This window comes from Pezoporus wallicus, unplaced genomic scaffold (genome assembly GCF_028554395.1).
Source record: "Pezoporus wallicus isolate ANWC-B61680 ecotype Strahan unplaced genomic scaffold, APGP_CSIRO_Pwel_v1 scaffold_7402, whole genome shotgun sequence".
In the NCBI taxonomy this organism is placed as follows: domain Eukaryota; kingdom Metazoa; phylum Chordata; class Aves; order Psittaciformes; family Psittacidae; genus Pezoporus; species Pezoporus wallicus.
Window position 1 is genome coordinate 1,628,094 of NW_026641037.1, and position 21,063 is coordinate 1,649,156.

At 37.7% G+C, this 21,063-nt stretch overlaps 1 protein-coding gene across 5 annotated transcripts in view; it reads right to left on the bottom strand.

Annotated features, from left to right (window-relative positions):
* Positions 1 to 20,766, bottom strand: part of RSRC1 (arginine and serine rich coiled-coil 1) — a 167,715-nt gene extending 146,949 nt beyond the window's left edge. For 2 of the 5 annotated variants that reach the window (XM_057421824.1, XM_057421820.1), the window contains exons 1-3: positions 20,633 to 20,766; positions 13,971 to 14,165; positions 11,405 to 11,530 (exon numbers count right to left, since the gene is read on the bottom strand). In XM_057421824.1, the coding sequence (XP_057277807.1) occupies positions 11,405 to 11,530; positions 13,971 to 14,158 (314 nt within the window). In that variant the 5' untranslated portion in view covers positions 14,159 to 14,165; positions 20,633 to 20,766. Of the gene's footprint in view, positions 1 to 11,404; positions 11,531 to 13,970; positions 14,166 to 16,245; positions 16,268 to 19,488; positions 19,510 to 19,773; positions 20,113 to 20,632 lie in introns of those variants that run through there. The other 3 variants (XM_057421821.1, XM_057421823.1, XM_057421822.1) reach the window with 3 other exon arrangements.
* Positions 20,767 to 21,063: the final 297 nt, after the last annotated feature.

Sequence of the window (21,063 nt, forward strand, 5' to 3'; positions counted from 1 at the left end):
TTGAATATACATAGCTGTCAACATCTTGGAAATAGATGCCCCTAACTGCAAAACTCCAGTAAACATCAGAATTCGATTTGACTACTACTTGCTTCCTCTCTTAATGCTTAATGACTAATTCCTCAGAGATACCCTTAAAAGCCCTAAAATGTTGTCCTTGGGTAGAAACTTTCACTCAGCAATCAATTGGGAGCAAATTAGATGATTGTGTTGAAATGTACTGCGCTGTTTTAAGCCAACAAATGAATGAAGAAAGGTAGTATATCGGAACATATGCTACTACACTGAAGTTGCTAAAAGGGTCTGTTGGAAGAATATTTGGTTTCCAGTGAAGCTAATATGCTATAAGAAGGGACAGTGATGAAAGAATACCGAGTCATACGGAAATCCAAATATAGTGACAGACACAATTATTTTACTAATTGCTAATGAATACAGTCAAGTGGCTTCAAAAAGCAAAACTTTGCTTGGACTAGTTCAGGTTTTGACCTCTGCATGAGCAAATGCATTTCAAACTGAAGCCCACCAAAATTGATTAACGGCGCCAGCCAAGGCCAGCGTGTAGTTGAAGCTTTTTTCCATCCATCACATGGCCCCAAGGATAGTTAAATGAACCTTAAAATGGCTACAAACAGCTCAATGACTACACAGACTCCTGCCAATTAGAAATAATTAGGCAGTCATTTTGGTGGTAAGTCTTTTTAAGTGCATACATAATGATGCAATGATGCTTATTAGCGATCTCACATGAGCTATGCTCAAACAGCCTGAAATAATTATGCAACTATCACAAAGCCTTGCACATCTCTGTACTTCACCTTAATGCATTTAAAAATCCACTTCATTACCTCCAGTAATTAATCCTCCATTAATTGCAGGAAAAGCCCAGTTTACCATGCTTCGTTTCTAATTATCTTATAAATAGTTATGGTTCTAATTAATGTGTTCATTAAACTGAATATCTTTCTCAAAGCCATGCTCAGAGCAAAGGTTCCACTTTTGAGAGAAAAAGCCTAACTAGCCATAAGGTGAGGCCATTTTGGTTGTATTTGCTTTTATTTTAGTATATTCAACCTCCTAATTGGCATTTAAAATCTAATTTGGAAGAACTTCAAGAAGACTATATAGTAGGAAAATAGGAAAAGGATTTTTTTTTTTTTTAACCCACTTTCCAATCAAGAAGCTTAGCGCTTTAACAGGCAAACTTTCAGTGTATCTTTTTGACATAGACTGATAACAGACTTTTACTGCTATGCCACTGATTAACTTAAATTCTATTACAATTTATCTTACCCCTGTATGCTTCCATATAAAAGTACCAAAAACTATAGAAGAAAAATTGGTATCTAATGCTATATGCATAATTTAAAACAAAACATACTACTGACTTTGCCTTCATTTCTAGGATATAAATCAGCGGTATAGAATTAAAACCCAAAATGAAATCTGTTATTCAAGCTGAGCATAATATAACCCTTTAAAGTCCATGAGAATTTGTCAATTTGCCTTACTAGGAGCTGATATGATCCTATGAAAACAGCAACTGGAGAATACCTTAAAATATTATTTATGGAAACAGAAACTCCATATTGGTGGCATATGTTTCACAGTATTTTGGATGTATGCACATAAGAATTCATAAGAAACATAAAGATTCTAAATAAAAAAAAAAAATCTACAAAAGTACAATCAAAATATTTCTTTCAGTTAATATGAAAATATAGAGACTAGCTCCCCATCTTTTCCTACATTTTAATATTTTCTAAATATACATTATAATTAAATACATCTCTCTCCAGTTACACTATGTAAAAATGAAAATTTTCACTTTTTTTCCTTATCTGCATATTTAACATAAAATACATATTGCTCATTGTCTAGTTTTGGCTTAAACTATGATACTCAGGTACTCAAAACAGTATCTTAACAATAAAAGGTCAAAACCTCTACATTATTATTACAAAAGATTTTTTTGTTGTTGTATTTTTTTTCTTTCCTAGAACGTCACACCTTAGTAGAATCTGGAATCCTTGAAATTCAGTTTAGTCATCAATAGGATCGAACTTTTTTTATACCAATAAATCTATACTAGGACCAGATGAAGTGTTATCACTTATACAGATTCTAGCTCTGGCATTTCAGAGAGACACAGTGCCTTGCCTTATGAACTAGCAACATTCCCTGCCTGCAATGCTTTACACTAGCTTTAAAACTGCCTCTCACCGTATCAAAATGAACAACCCAGGCTAGACCCTTTCTCCCCCTAGTGCATACTCATCCATATGTGAGCATCTCATCTTGATCTCTCGCTCCTCACCAGAGGAGAGAACGCTTTCAGGCAGATCAGCACACTGAACTATCCTGAAGCACAGATGTGGGAGGAAGACAACAGGCACTAAAGGATGAAGGGACAGCCAGGAAAATGACACAGTGCCCTAACTTTAATTAGCTTAATTTGGGAAGAACTCACTCCCAAAGCACACTTGGGGTCCCCAGGTCCTGGCTCCCACCAAGTTCTGGACCGCCTTTCACCCATAGAGGCAAGATGTAACCCAAAGCACACTCTGGGAGTAGTATCAACAGAAAAATGGCAGCTGCCTATCTGCATCTTGAAATACAACTGATTTATATGGGATAAAATTTGTTTGTGCAAAGATACCAAAAATACTGTATGCCGCAGCTACTGTTGTACTACTCACAGAGACAGCAGCACCCTGATAATCAGCAAAGGCTTCAGCTGAAATCTTGGCCAAAAGCAGTGATCAAAAATTCCAGGGCATGTTGCCACTTTAGACAGAAGTATGGTCATCTCTAAAACCCAAAACAACAACAATCCTCTAAAGCAAGAGTCAGCAACTACCATCTCTGCCAGGAAGATGGATTTTGAAAGCATACAGCACAGCTAGGAGCAAAGAACCACACCACCTTGAGGAAAAACAGGTAAAGCAGGCAGCGGTCCCCAGGTCCTGGCTCCCACCAAGTTTTGGACCTCTTTCCACCACAGAGGCACAACATTACTGATGAACAATATCTTATCTCTCTGGTAAGACTGATTTTTCCCAGGACCCAATACATTTATAGCAAAACTTTTAACCTCCAGTTTGAAAGAAGCATAGCATCAGGCACAGCATACTTCAAATATTGCTGACCGCTGACCAAAGGTGGCTAGTTATTAAGTCTTGCTATAACCACCTGTCATGTAACTTGCATAAAAAAACACAAGAGTAATACATAAAGATAACTGGGAAGGACTATGGTTACCAGTCTACTAATATGTAAAGTAAGCATAACAAGAAATCTGCGGAAGAAACTGTAAGCCATCATTACAACTACCATGAACTGAATTAGGGCTGTACATGTAACTTTGGCACATACAACCTCAGCAAGGCTGACTGAGGTACCTGAAACAAAGTTCAGGTGGAATTGTTTTAATACATGGGGATGACAGCTACTTGTGTTCTGCTGTTAGAGGACAACTGCTACTCCTATTAGGGCTTTTTACATTCTGATGGGTCCCACAGAAAAGATATGGCAAAACACTTTCAGCAGAAATACATGTTTTTCACCTGCATCTTTAGATGCAATAACTGGATCTATTAGCTCTAGTAACAGATCTAGTAACTAGATTCTGTTACTGTCATATGTTACTAGAATTAGAAAGAATGAAAAATGGAAATAAAGTAAACAGAAAAAATTTTTTACTACATTTTACAACTCTGTGTTTCATGTTTTTATAATCACATTCTAGAAATTAGCTCTGGAAACAGTGGTAATTTACACAGCAAACAATGATGGTCTTATATCACCAATGCATCTTTAAGACATCTGCTACATGTTGGTTTGCACAGTTGCCTCTGGAAACATGAGCTCTGCAAGAAAAATAGTAAAAAAACCCATAACCGCTTCTATTTCACAGCCAGAGACTTGGTAGCAGAGAAAAAAAAGGATAAAATAAAAAACTCAAAAAAAACCCTACATAGTGGTTTAGAATGCAGACACATTGAAATCAAACAGCCAATCCTGAGCAAAAGGGGAATCACATTTTTCTTGTCTCATTTTGTGCCTTTTCCCAAGCAGGAAACTGAAGCATTAAAAAAAAAAAAATAAAGAAATAAAAATCCAACCCCAAAAAAATACCAGCCTGCAAATACACCCTTTCCCAAAGGGAGAAATGAAAGGGTTTAGTAAAATAAGAAGCTATACTTATAACACATTTTGCTTACACAACACCTGGACTGCCTTAGAAAAAAGTTTACATGCAATTAGACTCAATGCTTAACTCTAAATGAACAACACTTATGCATTCATATCTTTCTTTTAACTTGTTGGGGGGGGTTGGCAGGGGGTGTTGTTTGTTTGTGTTAGGATTTTGGGGGTTTTTTGGTTTTCTCTTATATACCAATGAAAAGCACCAAAGCAACTGTCACTAGCAGCTATCTGGCCCTTGGTGTTGCCTTATGAAGTTTAATTTCCCAAAGCGATCAATTAGGTCTTGGTAATGTGCACATTGGCGGGTTATTGCTCCAGGATATCTTCAGTGATACTGCTTCACCTCTCTACTTTTTCCAGTATTTTCCAGACAAAATGTTCAGTTCTTTTTGAAACAAAGTTATTACAGCTAAAAAATATGCTTAGATGCTATTGCTTATACAACCTGTAATGCAACAAGATTTTAAATAAAAACTGCAGGCTTTGATTTATTGGGAGAAAAAGAAGAAATATGATCTGATGTTACCATCCACAGAAAAACTAAAGATAACATGAGCAAACTCAATCTGAATTTCACTAGTTCTACAATATCTTAATTAAATATACTTTCTAATGGATCAAAGACTCTAAACTTCCTCACCAGTAACAAGAGAAACAAACATGTAATATTGACACCAATTTGTTACAAAATTACGTGGGTCTACAGCTAGTTGCACGCGAGTATCTTAATTTGCATGGAAGGACAGAGGAGAAAATATCCTAGGCAGCAGACCAAAACTTTAAAACAGCAGTCCAATAATTCTAGTACTTACTACCAGGAAAGAAAGGAAAAAACAACAAAAACAAACAAACAAACAAAAAAAAAACCAGCCCACAACAAACACCAAAAAACACCAACCAAACCCATTTCAAGAGAAATATTCTGATTAAATAGCATTGCTTGACTTCTCATAGGACTTTCATCTGCTTCTCTTCTGAAAATTCTTGGATCCATTTCCAAGGAAGGTATTTCCGAAGCATTTTTATAGATTAAGACAGCTTTTCAACACTGTCTGACAATATGTGTCCAACCTTGTTCTTCACAGTTTTCTTTTCATTTTTTGGTTCTTACAGCAGCCATACAAAAAGAACTATGTTTGTACCTTCTCCCCCCATAGCTAGCTCATGGCTCCAAGTCAATACTGCTGTTGCTACTCGGACTTCACTTCCTTATTCCTTCTACCTCCTTGCCATCAGGCAATAAAACTCATTGTCCAATATCCATAGTATGGTCCACTCCAAAAGCCTTCACTCTCTTCCCTAAGTATTTCCTTTTCCCTGGAACAGCTACTGGCACACCTACGTTAAAATACTCCCATAGGCAAGACCTCTATTCTTCAACTGAAACCAACTTCAACTTTAACCCATATATCTGCCTCATATTTAAATGCAGTCTCTCTTCATAACATTCTTAAAAACCGGTCTTCTAAACCCACACAAGCACAATTCCTTTTTCCTTTCTTTTAACTTACTCTCCTCTACCCCTTCCTGCTCTCCCATAAACTCTCAAGCTAATCTGCAAGCCCCCTCACAACTTTGTTCTTTATTTATCTGCCATTATCTCTTCCACTAGACACTGTTGCTGACATTAATGTCTACACCAAAATGTACAACCCTTTTCACTTCCTCTCTCCTAAAACCCCTAATTTCCCTTTCCAGCCAATGCTCTTCTAGAAAATTCTCCCTGAAGTTGTTCATAATTAAAACTCTGATACTTTCTAGTGGATTACAATGTAGTGTATGCTAACCAGGACAGACAGATACAGCCTGTAACTGAAAGGAAGTTTTGAACCAGCGTTAGTATAGATTATGTCGTGACTCAACACTTCTCATCAGCTGTAAGACCAGATAGGCCAGAGTTTTAATTTGAAAAGACTCTGAAGACAGACTCATTTCTATTCACCATTCCAAGTAATGCAAACACAAAAGCATTCAATGGTAAGACTGTTTACATCTTTCAAAGTCTTACAAACGACATTTCACTTTGCAATATCGACTCCAGTGAAGTACTTCCTAGCAATGGTTTGGATTTATTTTTAAGATATTTAAACAGGAAATTTTCAAAACAAACAAACAAAAAAACAACACAAAAAAGTCCAAAATAAACAAAACAAAACAAATGAACAAACCCTCAGGCAAAAGATGACTGACCCATGCCAGTACTAAAACCTGAAACCTGCAAAAAGCTTCAGATCTTCTGTATACAGCAGCACACTATAAAGAACACAAGTAAACAACTGATACATAGGAAGGGTTTACAGCTTGCCCAGCTTTCAGTAAGTATCTACATGAAGCTACGACCTTTTTGAGAACAGATCAAACCCAATGGCAAGAATCTCTACCTTCAGGGTAAGCATCGTCTGGTATTGCATTGGGGTTTGCAGCAGCAGTGTTGAAAACACAGCTAGAAAGGGGTGGTGGTGGTGAATTCTTTTCTTGTAATCTCACTATCAGTGTGTCATAAACCAGGCACTGCAAACTAGTCTTTAGAGATCACTAAATTTGAGAACCTGTCTCTATTCAGTATGTACATCAACAGAGCACTATATTAAACAGAGCAGGTTTACTATTTTTTGCTTAATGCTTTCACATTGCATTTTTCTGCATGAATTCAGGACCCTATTTTTAAATATTACAAACTGTAAGTGTTAAACAAAAGAATTCTGGCAAGCTGTAAGGGTTGAACAGAAGTTAATTCTAGTTTACATTGCTAGGATAATGGCAGCTTCAGTCAACAAGCCACTTTTCCATACCAAAACCCAAGTATATTCCAAAGCCAACCATAAGAAGTAAGTCGCCCTTCAACTGGACTGCAGTGAGTTGTACACATTTCAATATTAAATCAATTAGATGGAAAGAACAGTAAAAAAAATAAGAAGTAACCATGTACCCCCACTCAGAGGAAAAATAGCATCTATGCCACGGAAAATACCCAACACACTGATCAAACACTTCCTTCAGAGACAGTCGAAAGGCCTCGGTTCTCCAACCAGGACTACTTTACGCATGACATTTTCTCTTCTTAGATGTGTACAGATGTACTAGGTGTTACTGTGCCAATCTTTAAGATAAGCTGTGTTAAAGATATTTTAAGGCAGCAGTTTTAAGTTTAACATAAAAAGAAAAGCCAAAAACACTTGGCAGACAATAAAAACAAACTTGCATGTTTAAAGGCAATTATAGTGAAATACCCTATAATCATAGAATTGCATGAAATCAAGGAATAAAGGTTAGCATGTTTTGGTTAGTTCTATTTAAAGCTATGTAAATTAAAATATTTGCTTTACGAGTCCTGATATATTTTCATATATAATTAACTTCCTGAATTGCAGTGAAAACTCTAAAAATATTAGCAAGAATTTATCCACATAGAAATTATATGAAATCCGAGTTTTTCCATTACAGAGAAGCATAATATTCTAATAAGAACTATCCTAATCTTCACCCAGCAATAATTTCAAGATGATATTATTATTCTCATCTCCTTGAATAATATCCATACTCCAGGGCCATTTTCCTTCTCATATTCAATATCATGCATGCTTGTATCAAGATTCCTTTCTTCATATCCTGTCACAGTATCAATCACTGCCTCCTGTCCACTCAATCCACTTTTGATTTATCAGCCGCCGTCTTTCTGGACTCCATAACTCGACCCAAACCATTTTAGCAAGACATTGACAAATAGCACCCAGTATCACATCAACCTGTTCCACTTAGTAAACTAAGAAACAGTAACTGTGACATCTCTGCATAAGTATTCCATTCTATTCCCTAGACTGATGTATATTAATGAGGAGATGGTATTTGAAATGCTTCTTCCACATCAGCATCTAATATGATCAAATTAGGAAATGGGATGATTTATTAAATTTCGTAGAGCTGAAATATTTCTTTATATCACTATATGTGTGGTTTCAGAAAGTGAGCTGTTGCTTTCAATTTTTCTACTGAGGATGTGCCTGCATTTCACAGACGAATTATTGTCTTTAAAAAGATTGCAAGAAGGCGAAATGTTATTAAGCAAATGCTCAGTAAAACAAACTAAATCGGTTTTAAAATTCCTAATTTAATGTAAATCTTGGTTGTTTTGCTGAAATTCAGTTTGTGATCTTATTAAGTCCTATTTGCATTGTACTATCTTGCTGTAGGACAGCTTTAAATTTATAGCATTACTAGGAAGCCCCACTTTTTTGACTCTAAAAAATGCATCTAAAATAAAATAGTTATAATATGCACAAGTTTGCTTCTCTTCTAAAATAAAGTAAAAATCAGTTTAGATTACAAACAATAGCTGCTCAAAATATTTTTAGAAAGTCATTATAAAAAATTTTCAAATTAAAACTTGGTATTTCAGTATTTTATTCATTTGGGCATCTGTAATTTATTCACTCAAAAAATAACCTAGACTAGAGAAGTTATTAAAAAAAAGATTACACTACAGCCACATATACTGCTACCAATATTTTCACTACCTCGAAAAACAAACTATCTTAATTTTAGGGAGGACTGGGAGAAGACATTAGATTCAGAATTTGTGCTATTTGTATGACTTACACAAGAAAAAAAAACACAACGATTTAAAGATACCACATAATGGATCTTAGCTTCCAATATGAAGCCAATTTTCTAGCATTGGTCCAATTCCCATTGGGTAGGGAGGAAATCACAGTTACTCAAGCCCTAAAGGTGGTGCTCTGAGCTACAACAGTAACACTACAAACACAAGTAACACACAGATGATCTTCATTTTATTGCTCTCTTACTGCTGCTTATCCATTGGGTGTGTAGATTTTACTCCCCAACACTAGCAATTCTGAAGTTGGAGATCATCAATCACAATTTGCGGGTAACACACTCTTCACTACACTAAGACAAGGTGGCTACCTGAGTTACTTCTGATCATTTTATTTTGTAGTTTACATGACATAAATTTACATTACATACTTTTCTTACCTTTAAAAGTCATATGAAATAAGTTGCCCACCCCAAGCAAAAGCATTAATGAACAACAGATGCCAAATTCTCATGAAAATTACACTTCAGCACTACAAATACACACATTTTACAAGATAAACACTGTCTCTTCACATTTAACAGCTTCGAATGGATTTTTCTTGCCTGACTTTTTAAATTAATTTCAACTTCTGGTATCCACAACCTCCAACAGCAAAGGTTTCCCCAGCTTGACTATGTGATACATAAGAACTAGCCGCTTTTGTTTGACTAGGATCTGCTACCAGCTGACATTGCTCACTTATGCCTGCGCCAGGTCTTCAGCCAGAGGAGAAAAGAAACACTCATTCCTTAATCATCTTTTCCACATCATTCATTCTTATTTTTGTTTTATACCCCTCCATTATATCCCCTCCTAGCCCAGCCTGAAGAATCACAATGTACTCAGTCATTTTAGGAAAGCTGTTCACACCTTCGAGTGCACAAGACAGAATTTGAGATAGGAAAGAAGTATCTAGCATTGCTGCAATTGTCTCAGCACTAACAAACAGGGAAAACACAGGCCTCTAGTAGCAGCTTTCTGCAAACTATTTAACTCTCCTCCAGAAATAAGATTAATCCATGGCTTCTCAGTGTAGCATTACAGCAGAGAGCAGACTTGGAAAAAATTACAATAAAATAATCAATGTTGGGTTTAGTTTTTATGCTTTTAACATGCCAAAATACTCTTCTGTTATAATTTAGGGTGTTATTTATAAATATTTCCCCTGATGAACCATGTCTGTGAACAGTAACATCACTTAAAGTGACGTGCAGCTATACCTTTGTGGTTATAGTATTGAAACAGCTGCTGTATTTTACAAATTTTACCTACACAATATATCCTAGCATAAAATAAAGTAAACAGTAGTTATGTTTTTAAAGTTTTTAAATACATAATTTCCATATACTGCAGTGACAATTAACTTCAGTAAACCCCTTTAGACTGTGTCTAATGAGATCTGCAATTTATACTTATTACAATAAAAAAAAATGCTGAGTATCTGACATATTGAAAAACACCATTTGCACCTTACTCTTGTAACATCTCAGTGTGTTAAAAACTGATTTTGTTAGCAGAACAGTGGATATTTACAGGAATATTTCTACACACAGTGCAGCAGCTTATCTGGGGTCTACAGCTCAGATGGTAAGTATACTGCAAGAGAGATCAGACAGTTAAAATAACCAAATTGCTACTACAAAGGCACTGTAGCAATAAGTGTCCAGGCAACCATTATAATGAACAGCTGTGAATAAGTAATGAGAGAATAACAATAAGAGAAAGTGAAACGTCCACGTCTTTGAACAACAATTTTTCAGAATTCAGAGGCAACAGCTCATATTTGGTATATGAAAATAACATGTTTTATTAAATTCTTAGTGAAGGTACACAAAATAACCCGGCTGATGATCTCTAAAAACATAGCAAAAAAAAACCCAAACAAAAAAACCAAAACACTTTGATCTCTCTGATACACTAAATTCAAGAAAAAATGCTAACAATTATTCTGATATTCAGGTGTCCTGGGTTCAGCCACAACACCAGGGATAAACTTTATTTAAACTTCTTAACTGAAAAATACAGACATACAAAAATTGAGCTTCTTCTAATTACAAAAGTTGGAAGCAGATTTTTATAATACAATTTACAATATCAGATTAATATTTAAATATTTAAATTATGTTTATTATTGAAAATAGTAATTTGTCACAATCCAATCTGTGAACACTTTCAGCACCAGAGATATCTTTAAATATTAAGAAAAATTTGTATAACTAAATACTCATCTCTTTCCAAAGGAAATAGAGATGAGAAAATAACAATTTAGTCTGATCTTCAGGGAGCCAATGTTATGTATGGGAGTTATGGAAATCAGTAATAAAAAAAAATATTCATAAGAATGTTTCAGATTATTACAGTTAAACCAAGGTGACTTTATTGATGGTTTCTGCACTTGGTCGAATGCAAAATATACAACTTATCTTCAAGCATTGCACAGAGATTTCAAATTAGGAAAGGTTTCAACTGACATATAGTTTAGAGCATCACTTGCAACAGTTATTTCTAGTATATTCCAAACTCAGTAACAACACGAAAATTTTAAATTATTGTTTTTACAGGAGAAGTTACAATTATTTTTATAGAAAAGAGACTTACCTTCTTGTTCTACTTTTTGATCTCGATCTTTGAGACCTGTAGGATTTGCCTCTGCCCCTTGATCGGCTACGACTGCGTTTTCTTCTAGAACCATATGAAGAACTACTGCTCGATCTGTGCCTGCGTCTAAAACAAAACCACGCTATTAGCGTGTGCTTCTTCTGAAAACAAACAAACAAAAAAGGAACGAAACCCCTAACAGCTTACTTAAACACAAACACAAAATGTGGGGTTTATAATACACTGCAATAAGTAATTCATATACATATGGGCAATGCCTGTCTTGAAGAGCTTATATTCTAAAATATGCATTCCTAGACACAAAATGAGTAGACAAAGAAACAGAAGTTAACTTCTCTGCCTAAAATCATGCAGTATCTCAAGGGCAAAGCCAGGCACAAAACCCAGCTCTCAGTGGTTCTTAGTCCCATGACCAGCTCATTAAAACTCACTTGCCTCTTTATGAAATCTAATATGGAAGAAACGTTTAGAACCTACACTCTCCTCAGGATTTACACAGAAATACATAGTATGGCAAAGCACCACAACTCCAGCGCTAGAAATTAAATACATAAAATGTTAACTTCTGCATTGCTACTCTATACAATTATTTCCAGTTATACTAGGTACATACATAAAATGCAACCATAAAATAAAAATGTATTTTAAATTATTTACGTACACCTAAAAATATTTTATGTATATATATAATCTTACAGATTTGTTATCCTAACTTTCATGATACCCAATCTTTGTTCTGCTCTAATGCAGACAGACCCTCCCCCACCCCTTTTCGGTTGCTTGGGGTTTGTTGGGGGGGGGGGGCTGTTTTTTTTTATTTGGTGTTTTTGTTTGGTTTTTGTTAGTTAGTTGGTTTGATTTGGGGGTTTCTCAGGGCTATAAGTAATCAAAAAATCAGTGTTAATTTATTCTGTTTGAGCTTGGAAGTTTTCTCCTGAGTTCAGTCAGAAGTCAGATATCTTCTTTTTCCCCCTCACACCCAACCTCCCCATTTCATTTCTTCAAAGAATAAGTTATTATACACAAAGGAGAAAGGTGAAAGAACAGATACTAAATACATAAATTAAAACAACTAATCCTAAAGGTGGAAGCTGGGGGAATGATACCTTCAAAGTCTTAATCTGAACATTTTGTCTCCATCTCCTAACAACTAATTAATTAACAATTAAAATTCTTAAGAGAAACTCTGTATTTTTTGCTTTTATATTTCGTTAATATTAAAATACAACACCTCATAGAAACACTTCTGCAATTCAGGATGTAGTCAGTATCGCTTGTCTAGCATAAGGAAAGGGGTGCTGTGTTACGTACAGTAGAGCTGCAGTAGTCCATGCTGGAAAAAATACATAGGTTAACTACTAAAACTAGATCTTCATCTGAAAAAGAAATGTACTGTTCTTGTTAAATGAAGATGAAGAACAGTCATCTTAGAGACAGCTGCTTTTGATTCTTAAGGGTCAGGGATAAATCCAGTAGGACCCCAGCGTGTAATGGTGTCTTAACTGCCAGGAGCAAATGCCCTAAACTAAGGGCAAAGCAAAAGTACCAGCCAGATCCTAAAAGCAGACACTTCCATCTTTTCTGGATTCAATATAAGTCACTTGGTCTTCATCCAGACTCTAATCTCCCTTCAAGCTCTGTTTTTATCTGTGAGATAGCCATGCCTGCAGTGGACTAAAGAGATTCATAAAGCTGCATGTCATCAGCATATTGTTGGCATCAAAGCCCGTGTCATCTCATGTGCCCTAAGGGCTACATATAAGATGCTGAGCAGGAACAGAATAAAGTGGGGATGGAAATAAACAAATAAGAAACACCCACAACCAGCCAACTTGCCCCTCATTGACACACTCTTCTGCCAACTAAAGAAAGGTTTGTCGGGAGCAGCTAGACACAGTGTGTATTTCGGCTCCACTTACTAATAATTTGACCACCACCTGCTCAGTTTGATTCCAGTATCAGCACAAGTCAGACAGAGAGGTAGCCATTATAGCATACCTGATCTAAAAAAGTCAGGTACTGAAAGGGGCCTCTGATGAAGGAAACACAGTATTAGGTCAAGAAAAAACTGGTAGACATAGCCACATGATCTATGTTAACGAAATGGTGTTATACTGTATAAACTACTATATTATTACTATTATATTGTGAATTATAGTAGTTGAACTATTATAATAGTTGTTATTACCTAAGTAGTGTGATTTTCAAAAACAGATTCAAAATTCATTATTTAGGAGGAGGAGAAAGAAGAAGTTATTTTAATGGGCTGGTTTTTGTTATCTTTGCACCTGCATATATAATGGTTTTGTATTCTTGGGTGGGGGCAAGGTTTTGTTTTTGGTGGTGGTGGTGGGTTTGGGGTTTTTTTCTTTAAATATAAGTGAAAATACTGCCACATCTTCCAAGATTCAGAGCAAACTTTGCTGCAAAATTCCAACCTAGAACTGACCAGACACTGGATTTGCTACTTCTATCTTTCTGTCATAATATGAAAGAGCTCAATTTGTAAATAATTGCAACAGACAGTAAATTACTACAAATGCACCTTTTCTCATAAGAATGTGAACGAGACTGGAGATCTCGAGACCGCGACCTTGACCTGGACTTCCTTCCAGATTTTTTACGGCTGTATGTTCTGCTGCCTGAGGAGCTACTTGAAGATGAACGTCTGCGGTGTTTCTTTTTCCTTCTGCTTCTGTTCTCTTCTTCTGTGTCCGAGGAGCGACGTCCCATTTTTAAGCTACGCAAAACCAAAAATTCTAAACTGTAAGAAATTCTCATGTCTACATTATGTTGTTATATACATATTCATACATAGATAGCATGTGTGCTCACGTAAATAAACATAGTATCACACTGTTTTAAAAGTCAGCATGTGAACAAGAAATCTGGGTTGCATGCAAAAATAAAAATCAAGATATTAATGTAAAACGTCAACAAACTCATGTTACCAAGTAACTTGAAATTTACACTGTCAGCAAATTTGAATTCAATTATTATGGTATGTAATATATGTTGTAACTTTTTATGAAAGATATTTCGCAACCATTTAAAGAGATAAATGCACCGATAAAATCATTTCTATATCAGAATATATTTTCATTTTAGCTTATTTTTACATTATTGCCTTAGAATTTTTCAGAAATCTGGAGAGTAATGTATAAGATACTTCAAATATCTGGTATTTCCTTTAGGATGCTACACAATCACTACTGCAGTGTCTTTAATATGTTTAATTTACAGCTGTAACTGATGATCCATAATACTTACACAATCAATAGAATTCAGTTTATTAATTTCAGTTACTGATGTAACTCACTTTATCTGTTTTTAAGTTGTGCAATTAAAATAACATACGCTTGTCCTACTTGTCATAATCAAAACATGCACTGAGAAAAAAAATTAGGAAGTTATTTTTAAATGTACACTATTTATGTTAATTTTGGTTCTCGGTTTAGATCCATTCAACTTTATATTCCTTTATTCCAAAATCAGAACTATAAATAGTAAATTTCAGAAATGTCTTGATTGACAATGTGTTTACTTGGATAAAGTTTACAAACTTTGATAACAGATTTGTAAACAAACAAGCAATCCAAACAAAAAAAACAATGCTTACACCAAAACTTGCATTGAAGCCTGCCATTTATTAATTGTTGCCAAGACTATCCTCTTCATTTGACACTCCCAAGTTTTGTTGCTTCAATTAAAGAACAGTTATATTTCTTGACTTTCCATGCTGCAAATGTGCATAATGCTTTTATACTATTTTTCTGTACCAGAGGTATCAGCCCTATCCATCCAAGACTTCAGACCCCTTTGCACACACATTTCAGTTAATGGTTAGTAACCCATCCCCTCTCCCCAGGAACAGTTATTTCAAGACTCCCTCGCTATTTCTGCACTGGGAAAACAGGAACTCATAACTCTAACATTCATATCAACAGCTAGATTACAGATATGCCACAATATCGTCTGTCTTTAATGAACACTGAAATATTACTGAAATAGGTCCTCCTGTTTCTGGTGTTAACAGGTTGAACTGGTTCATTTTCCACAAATGAAATCCTGCCCTTACTCACACCTTTTACCAGCTAGACAACACACCCTAATTTCCAGGGTAGAGACTGAAAACAGAACAAAAAACAAAATTCACCATTAAGTAAGTTATGCTCAAAATCACAAAAGGTTTTCATAAAAATACTAGTCTTTATTACTCTAGGCCTTGCAGTCAAAATGCACGATAGAGGGAAAAACAAGCATGTTTAGTCCCACAAACAACATCTCTTAAACCTACATTTTCACTCTCAGGTTGCCAAGACAACTAAAACTGTTTTGCAGAGTCATAGGTGCTACAGTCTTACAGCGGTGGATCTAAACACCCAAACAGGCATGGGATTTGCAAAGCCAGTGTACTGTGACTTGCAAAGCCAGTGTACTGTAAGGAAGACTTACAGGCAGTTACATTCAAAGCACAATAAATATACAGGCACTGCTGCATTTGACAGAATTTGAGGACTCTGTCAGGGATGCAGGATGGAAGAAACACATTCCTCCCTCACTGCAAAAGCTTGTCCTAAGGACTACCAAGACCCCTGAGAGCCAGGCAAGGAAGCTACAGCAAGTACAAGTCAAGAGCCAAAGGCGTACTTTCCAGGAGGATGTCAAGTTCTGGACCTGGCATCTGCTTCAAGGAGATGTTTTACCCAACAGTTGTTTAATGCAAAATACAAGACAGTCTCTTAAGTATCTGGATTTTCTCTGATGTTCACTAGAGTTCACTCACTGCCACAATCAAAACAGTAGCTATGTAAACTTACTCCTATGTAGCCAAATCACTGTGGACTGCAGACAGCTCTTCCATATGCAACTTGGAGCTATCGGTTCCACTCCTCCCGCCAAAAGTGCTTACAAATTAGGTGTTACTAAGCTTTGCTGCAGTGAATCCCTCCATTAATTACTTCATTTTCGATAGTTTCTGTTTTCAGCACTCTAAGACAAGTCCTTCAGCTAACAATCTAAACAAAGCATTTTTGAAATATTGAACTTAAACCAGCAAAATTTTTGAAGGAGGAACTGCCATGTGACAGAATTTGTTTTTTAAATTATTGCTACCATCTTATAAAAGTTACTCTGCACGGATTTTGAAAAAGACGGAGGCAGTGCTTTACTGACTATTTTATTGCATTTAACAAACTATAAATTTAATTTACAATTCTGTAGAGGAATGCCAATTTATATCAACACACCATTTTGTGCAGTCCTTTTATATTTTTCCCCTCACAGTAAAAGACTTACAGAGCTCCAAGCTACTAACAGTTAGTCAACAGCAAAATAAAGCTCTTTAAATATATATTGATCAAACAATCTTCAAATGAACATGAATCCGAATCTCAAACTTAAAGTAAGCAGAACTGCTCGGAAAGCTGAAACTACAATGCACAGGTTTTAAGTCAAAAGCTCACAGACCACAGCTCATGTCAGCAAGGTTAATGAAAAAGACCAGAGAAAAAAAGGAGTACAAAAACATTTCAGCTGAGATATTTGCCACTTCATGAGGATATAATTATGAGCCAGAACACTACACTTCAACATATGTATCTTCTGCTAACTTCCTTTTTTTCCATCAGCTTTCTTCCCCATTAACTGGGTTAAGCAGTGCACAAAACCAGTGAAACATGCTATGTAAATCTCTACTTCATGTCTTCAGGACCAAAGAAGAACTACACACCATGGCTCTTCTCTATTATAGGACAAGTCCTACAGTGTACTTGAGTCTCAGCTCCACAAGCACTGGGCTTACCATGGATAAGCTACAGGACAAAGGCACATACGTGACTGATGCCATGCGTGTTCCAAAGTTTCCACTGGAAAAGAGGCTGCCAGAAGCAGATTGTTGATCATGGAACAATTTGTACAGCTGAGACCTAGTAGCTGTCTCCTATGGGGAATATCTTGGAAGCACACAGGTGACAGACAACTTTGTCTGACAGGCACTATCTTTCACTAGGGTCTTTAGACATTTTCCTGCAAAGACACCTCTTACAAACAAAGCACTTGAGCACAGTCAATTATCAAGACTTGTAAAAGGTTAGTCTTCTCCCTGACAACTGCCTACTCCCTCCATACTCCTTAACAGACCTGGGAAAAGAGATTGCCGGCATTGATTAATCACACCAGGTGAAGCCTGATGGACAGGAGAGTTATTCTGGTGGGTCAGCAGTGGTCCATATACCACTTCCAAACAGAACTGTGTAATAGCACCCACAGATCATACAGAACTCAGATGACTCTGGGAACCTTAATTAACAAAGTAACAAGGGAAGCAAGGAAAAGGCAAGCAGAAAAAATTAAGGCTTATTACATGACATCATATGCTGAACCTCATAGGGTTTTACAACCCGTTTCTAACTTTTGAGAGAGAGCAAGGTACACTTAAGTAAGTATATGCTCACTGATCTTATCTTGTTCAATCTTGATTCATAGATGTTGAAATTATTTCAAGTGCACAATACATATTTTCAAACATAAGTTTCAAATTATTACTCTATTTACTACAGATTGTAAGAAAATAATACTGTTTGGTTGGTTTTAATCAGAGGCTGTTCTCCAGTAAACATTACTTCAGCAAACTACATCTTGAGCACAGCATCCAATTAAACAATACAACCTCTAGTTACCATAATCAGCCAGAAGCAATGAAGACAAAATAACCTCCACATTTGTTTAGCATCAAGTCCAAACAATTTACATTTGTCAATTACCAAGAAACTTTGATTATAAGTGACTCGCAATAACCCAGTTTATGCAGCAGCTCTACAAACAAGATCCTTTGACAAACATAAATTAGAATGAAGGTAATATACAGTTATAAGTTAGAATATAGGTTAGAAGGGCATTGATGGAAAATATACTTCCGCTATCTCAATATCCCCCTTTTTTCCTGCTGAACTATGTGAGTCCATCTATAAGAGAGAATCAACAAGTCAGGAGGAGATCCTATGTGAACTTCAGCCAGGAAACAAAGCTAACTGTAGTAAAAAGTCAAACATGCTCACTAGCTAATAGGGGCAGTCAAACTGTTACTAATGGCAACGCTAATACTCAAAATAGGGAAACCACAAGGAGGCAGAGGGTAAAAGTCCCTCTCAGATAGCCTGTGTACAAATGAAAGATTCTTTGTATCTACCTCCACCAAGCCTGGAGTTAGGTGGAAACTGTCTCTGCTCTACAATTCAGAAAAACTGATCTCAGTAGAGGAAGAGATTTTATTAGACAATAAGGTGGCTGCTCTCAACACGTCAGCAACCCGAACTGCTCTTGTTGATTTTGCATACTTAGTCAGCAGAGCATCTTTCCCTCATGAAGTTTCCAGATCACTACAGGAAGAACACCTGAATTGCATATACCAAGAGTAGCTGGCTGAGAAGAAAGTCTAGAGATCAAAAAACCACAGGAATTCAGTTACTTCCTTATGACCTCTCCCGTAAGAACAAGAATCCACAGGCACCACACATACCAGAATACTGTCTTCTGGTTACAGAAAAAGATGTCTTCTTTGACACTTACATCAGCAGTATTTTTCAAAATCGTTTATTTTGAACTCAAAGTTTGCCTCAATTCAAAATCAGGAGCAAACAACTTACCCATAGTCACTCTAATTCAGCTTCAAATCTCTACATTTTAAAGTGGGGAAAAAAATTGGCTCAAAGATACATGACATGCCCATGGCCATCCATTAGACCAGTAGCAAAGTGGGGAGTTGAACGAAAATCTCAAACATCATGAAGATGCTCATCTATTAGGAGAACATCTCCACAGGCCACCTCTTGCTCAATAATTCTTAATTTTAGAAACTGGTCTTCTACCACATAACTACATTTTCCATACTTGAAGGCAGTAAGAACTACAAGCATTCCTATTTTAGATCACCCAAGTTCACTAAGGGCATTAATTAATCAGCATTTCTTCCACCAATTTCAGAACAAGCTTACAGAACAGCAAGTTTACATGAACTTTATAATGCAGCTTTTGGTATTTCTTTTGAATCAAGTTCTAAATACCTTTACCACTTGTGGAACATAGGCTCATGCTATCATGGGGTATAGGATTCATGCTAAAGCATTAAAAGTAACATGTTTAAAATATGTCACAGAACTTTAGAACAAATTCACTGTTCAAAAAGAGTCTAATTCATATCGGGGGATGGGGGACGGGGGGAGATGTACACGATTTGTATTTAGCTGAAATATAAAATGAAAATATCTAAAACCACTGCTACTGGAAACAGCACATCACATACAGGAACAAAACAAAAACAAACAAAAGAATCAACCCAAATTGCATACCTCCTTTACCTATGCTTTCACAGGCAAAAGCTAAGAAAGTAAGATTCTAGATGAATGATTCCCACATCCACAAATCAAAGAGTAAATGTTCCAAGGGCAGATGAGCAGGAGCCAGGGACCGTAACATCCCAGGAAGTACGTGCTCCTCATTCACATCAGCTGGGCTCTGGTAGCATACAGCAAGGGTAAAGAGACTTGAAAAAGACCAGGAAGAGAACAGCTACTAGTGCCCCATACCAGTTTACAACAGAAACACACTGTGTCAGTTTCACACGTGTCAGAAACACAACCAGACCCAGGACAAACGCGCCAGGGCTCGGCTCTGCCAGTCTGTGGCAGCGCTCCTCTCTAACGCTGCTCCCGCGTTACCCCTCAGACGCGTCGAGAGGCTGCTCCTGAAAGACACGGACACGTATATGACCGGGCTAATGACCTCAACTGGTTCCGGCTCTTCCCGCAGCCCCACAAGCGCTCAGCAACGCCAAACCGCATGAACCCGAGCCTCTGACCACGGGAGACCCCGCGGCCGGATCGGGAGGCCGCGAGGGGAAACAACCCCCACCATTTTCACGCCTACTACCACAGAGCGCAGCGGCCGAGCTCCACAACACGGCGGGAGCCAGTCCTGCGGCCCCGCCACAGCCCAGGGAGGGTAGGCCGTGGCGACGCGGCGTCCCCGCCGTCATGGCAATAACAGATAAGCCCGCCCCACCGAGCCCCACCGCCCCTCCATCTCAGCCAGGGGCGGCCGCGGCCCTAAGGGCCATCAGCAACAGCATGCCGCAGTGCCCGCCCGGCCCCACGGCGCCCTGCCTCGCCCCTGCTAGGGGTGGGCTCGGCGCTGGGCCTCACACGTTACCTGAGCGAAAGAGCTGCCGGGCTAGGCCGCGGGAGGGAGAGGGCTGCAAGGCCCCGGCTGCCGGTTTGAGCTCAGCGCCTTCCTGGGCGGTGGACAGGCAGCAGCAAGCCATCGCCGAGCTCATCCAGGCTGCCAGGCAGCGGCGCAGAGCGCCGAGGAATCGATGGAGCACACTGGCCCCCACGCACCACGCGTGACCGAGCCGGGCTCCCCGTTGCCCACGGGATACTACGGAGCACTGCCCGCACTGGGCGCGATGTGGCAACCACGGGCACTTACCAGTACGTTGCCTCTGCACGCTGCAGTCCGCCTCCCCCTGGGGTGACGGTCTCCGCGGCGGGGAGAGGCGAGGGGACGGCGGCGCGGAGGGTTTCTAGTTTCGGCTCGAAGCGATTAACGAGGGTCGGTGCTTGCCAACACTGACAGCCACC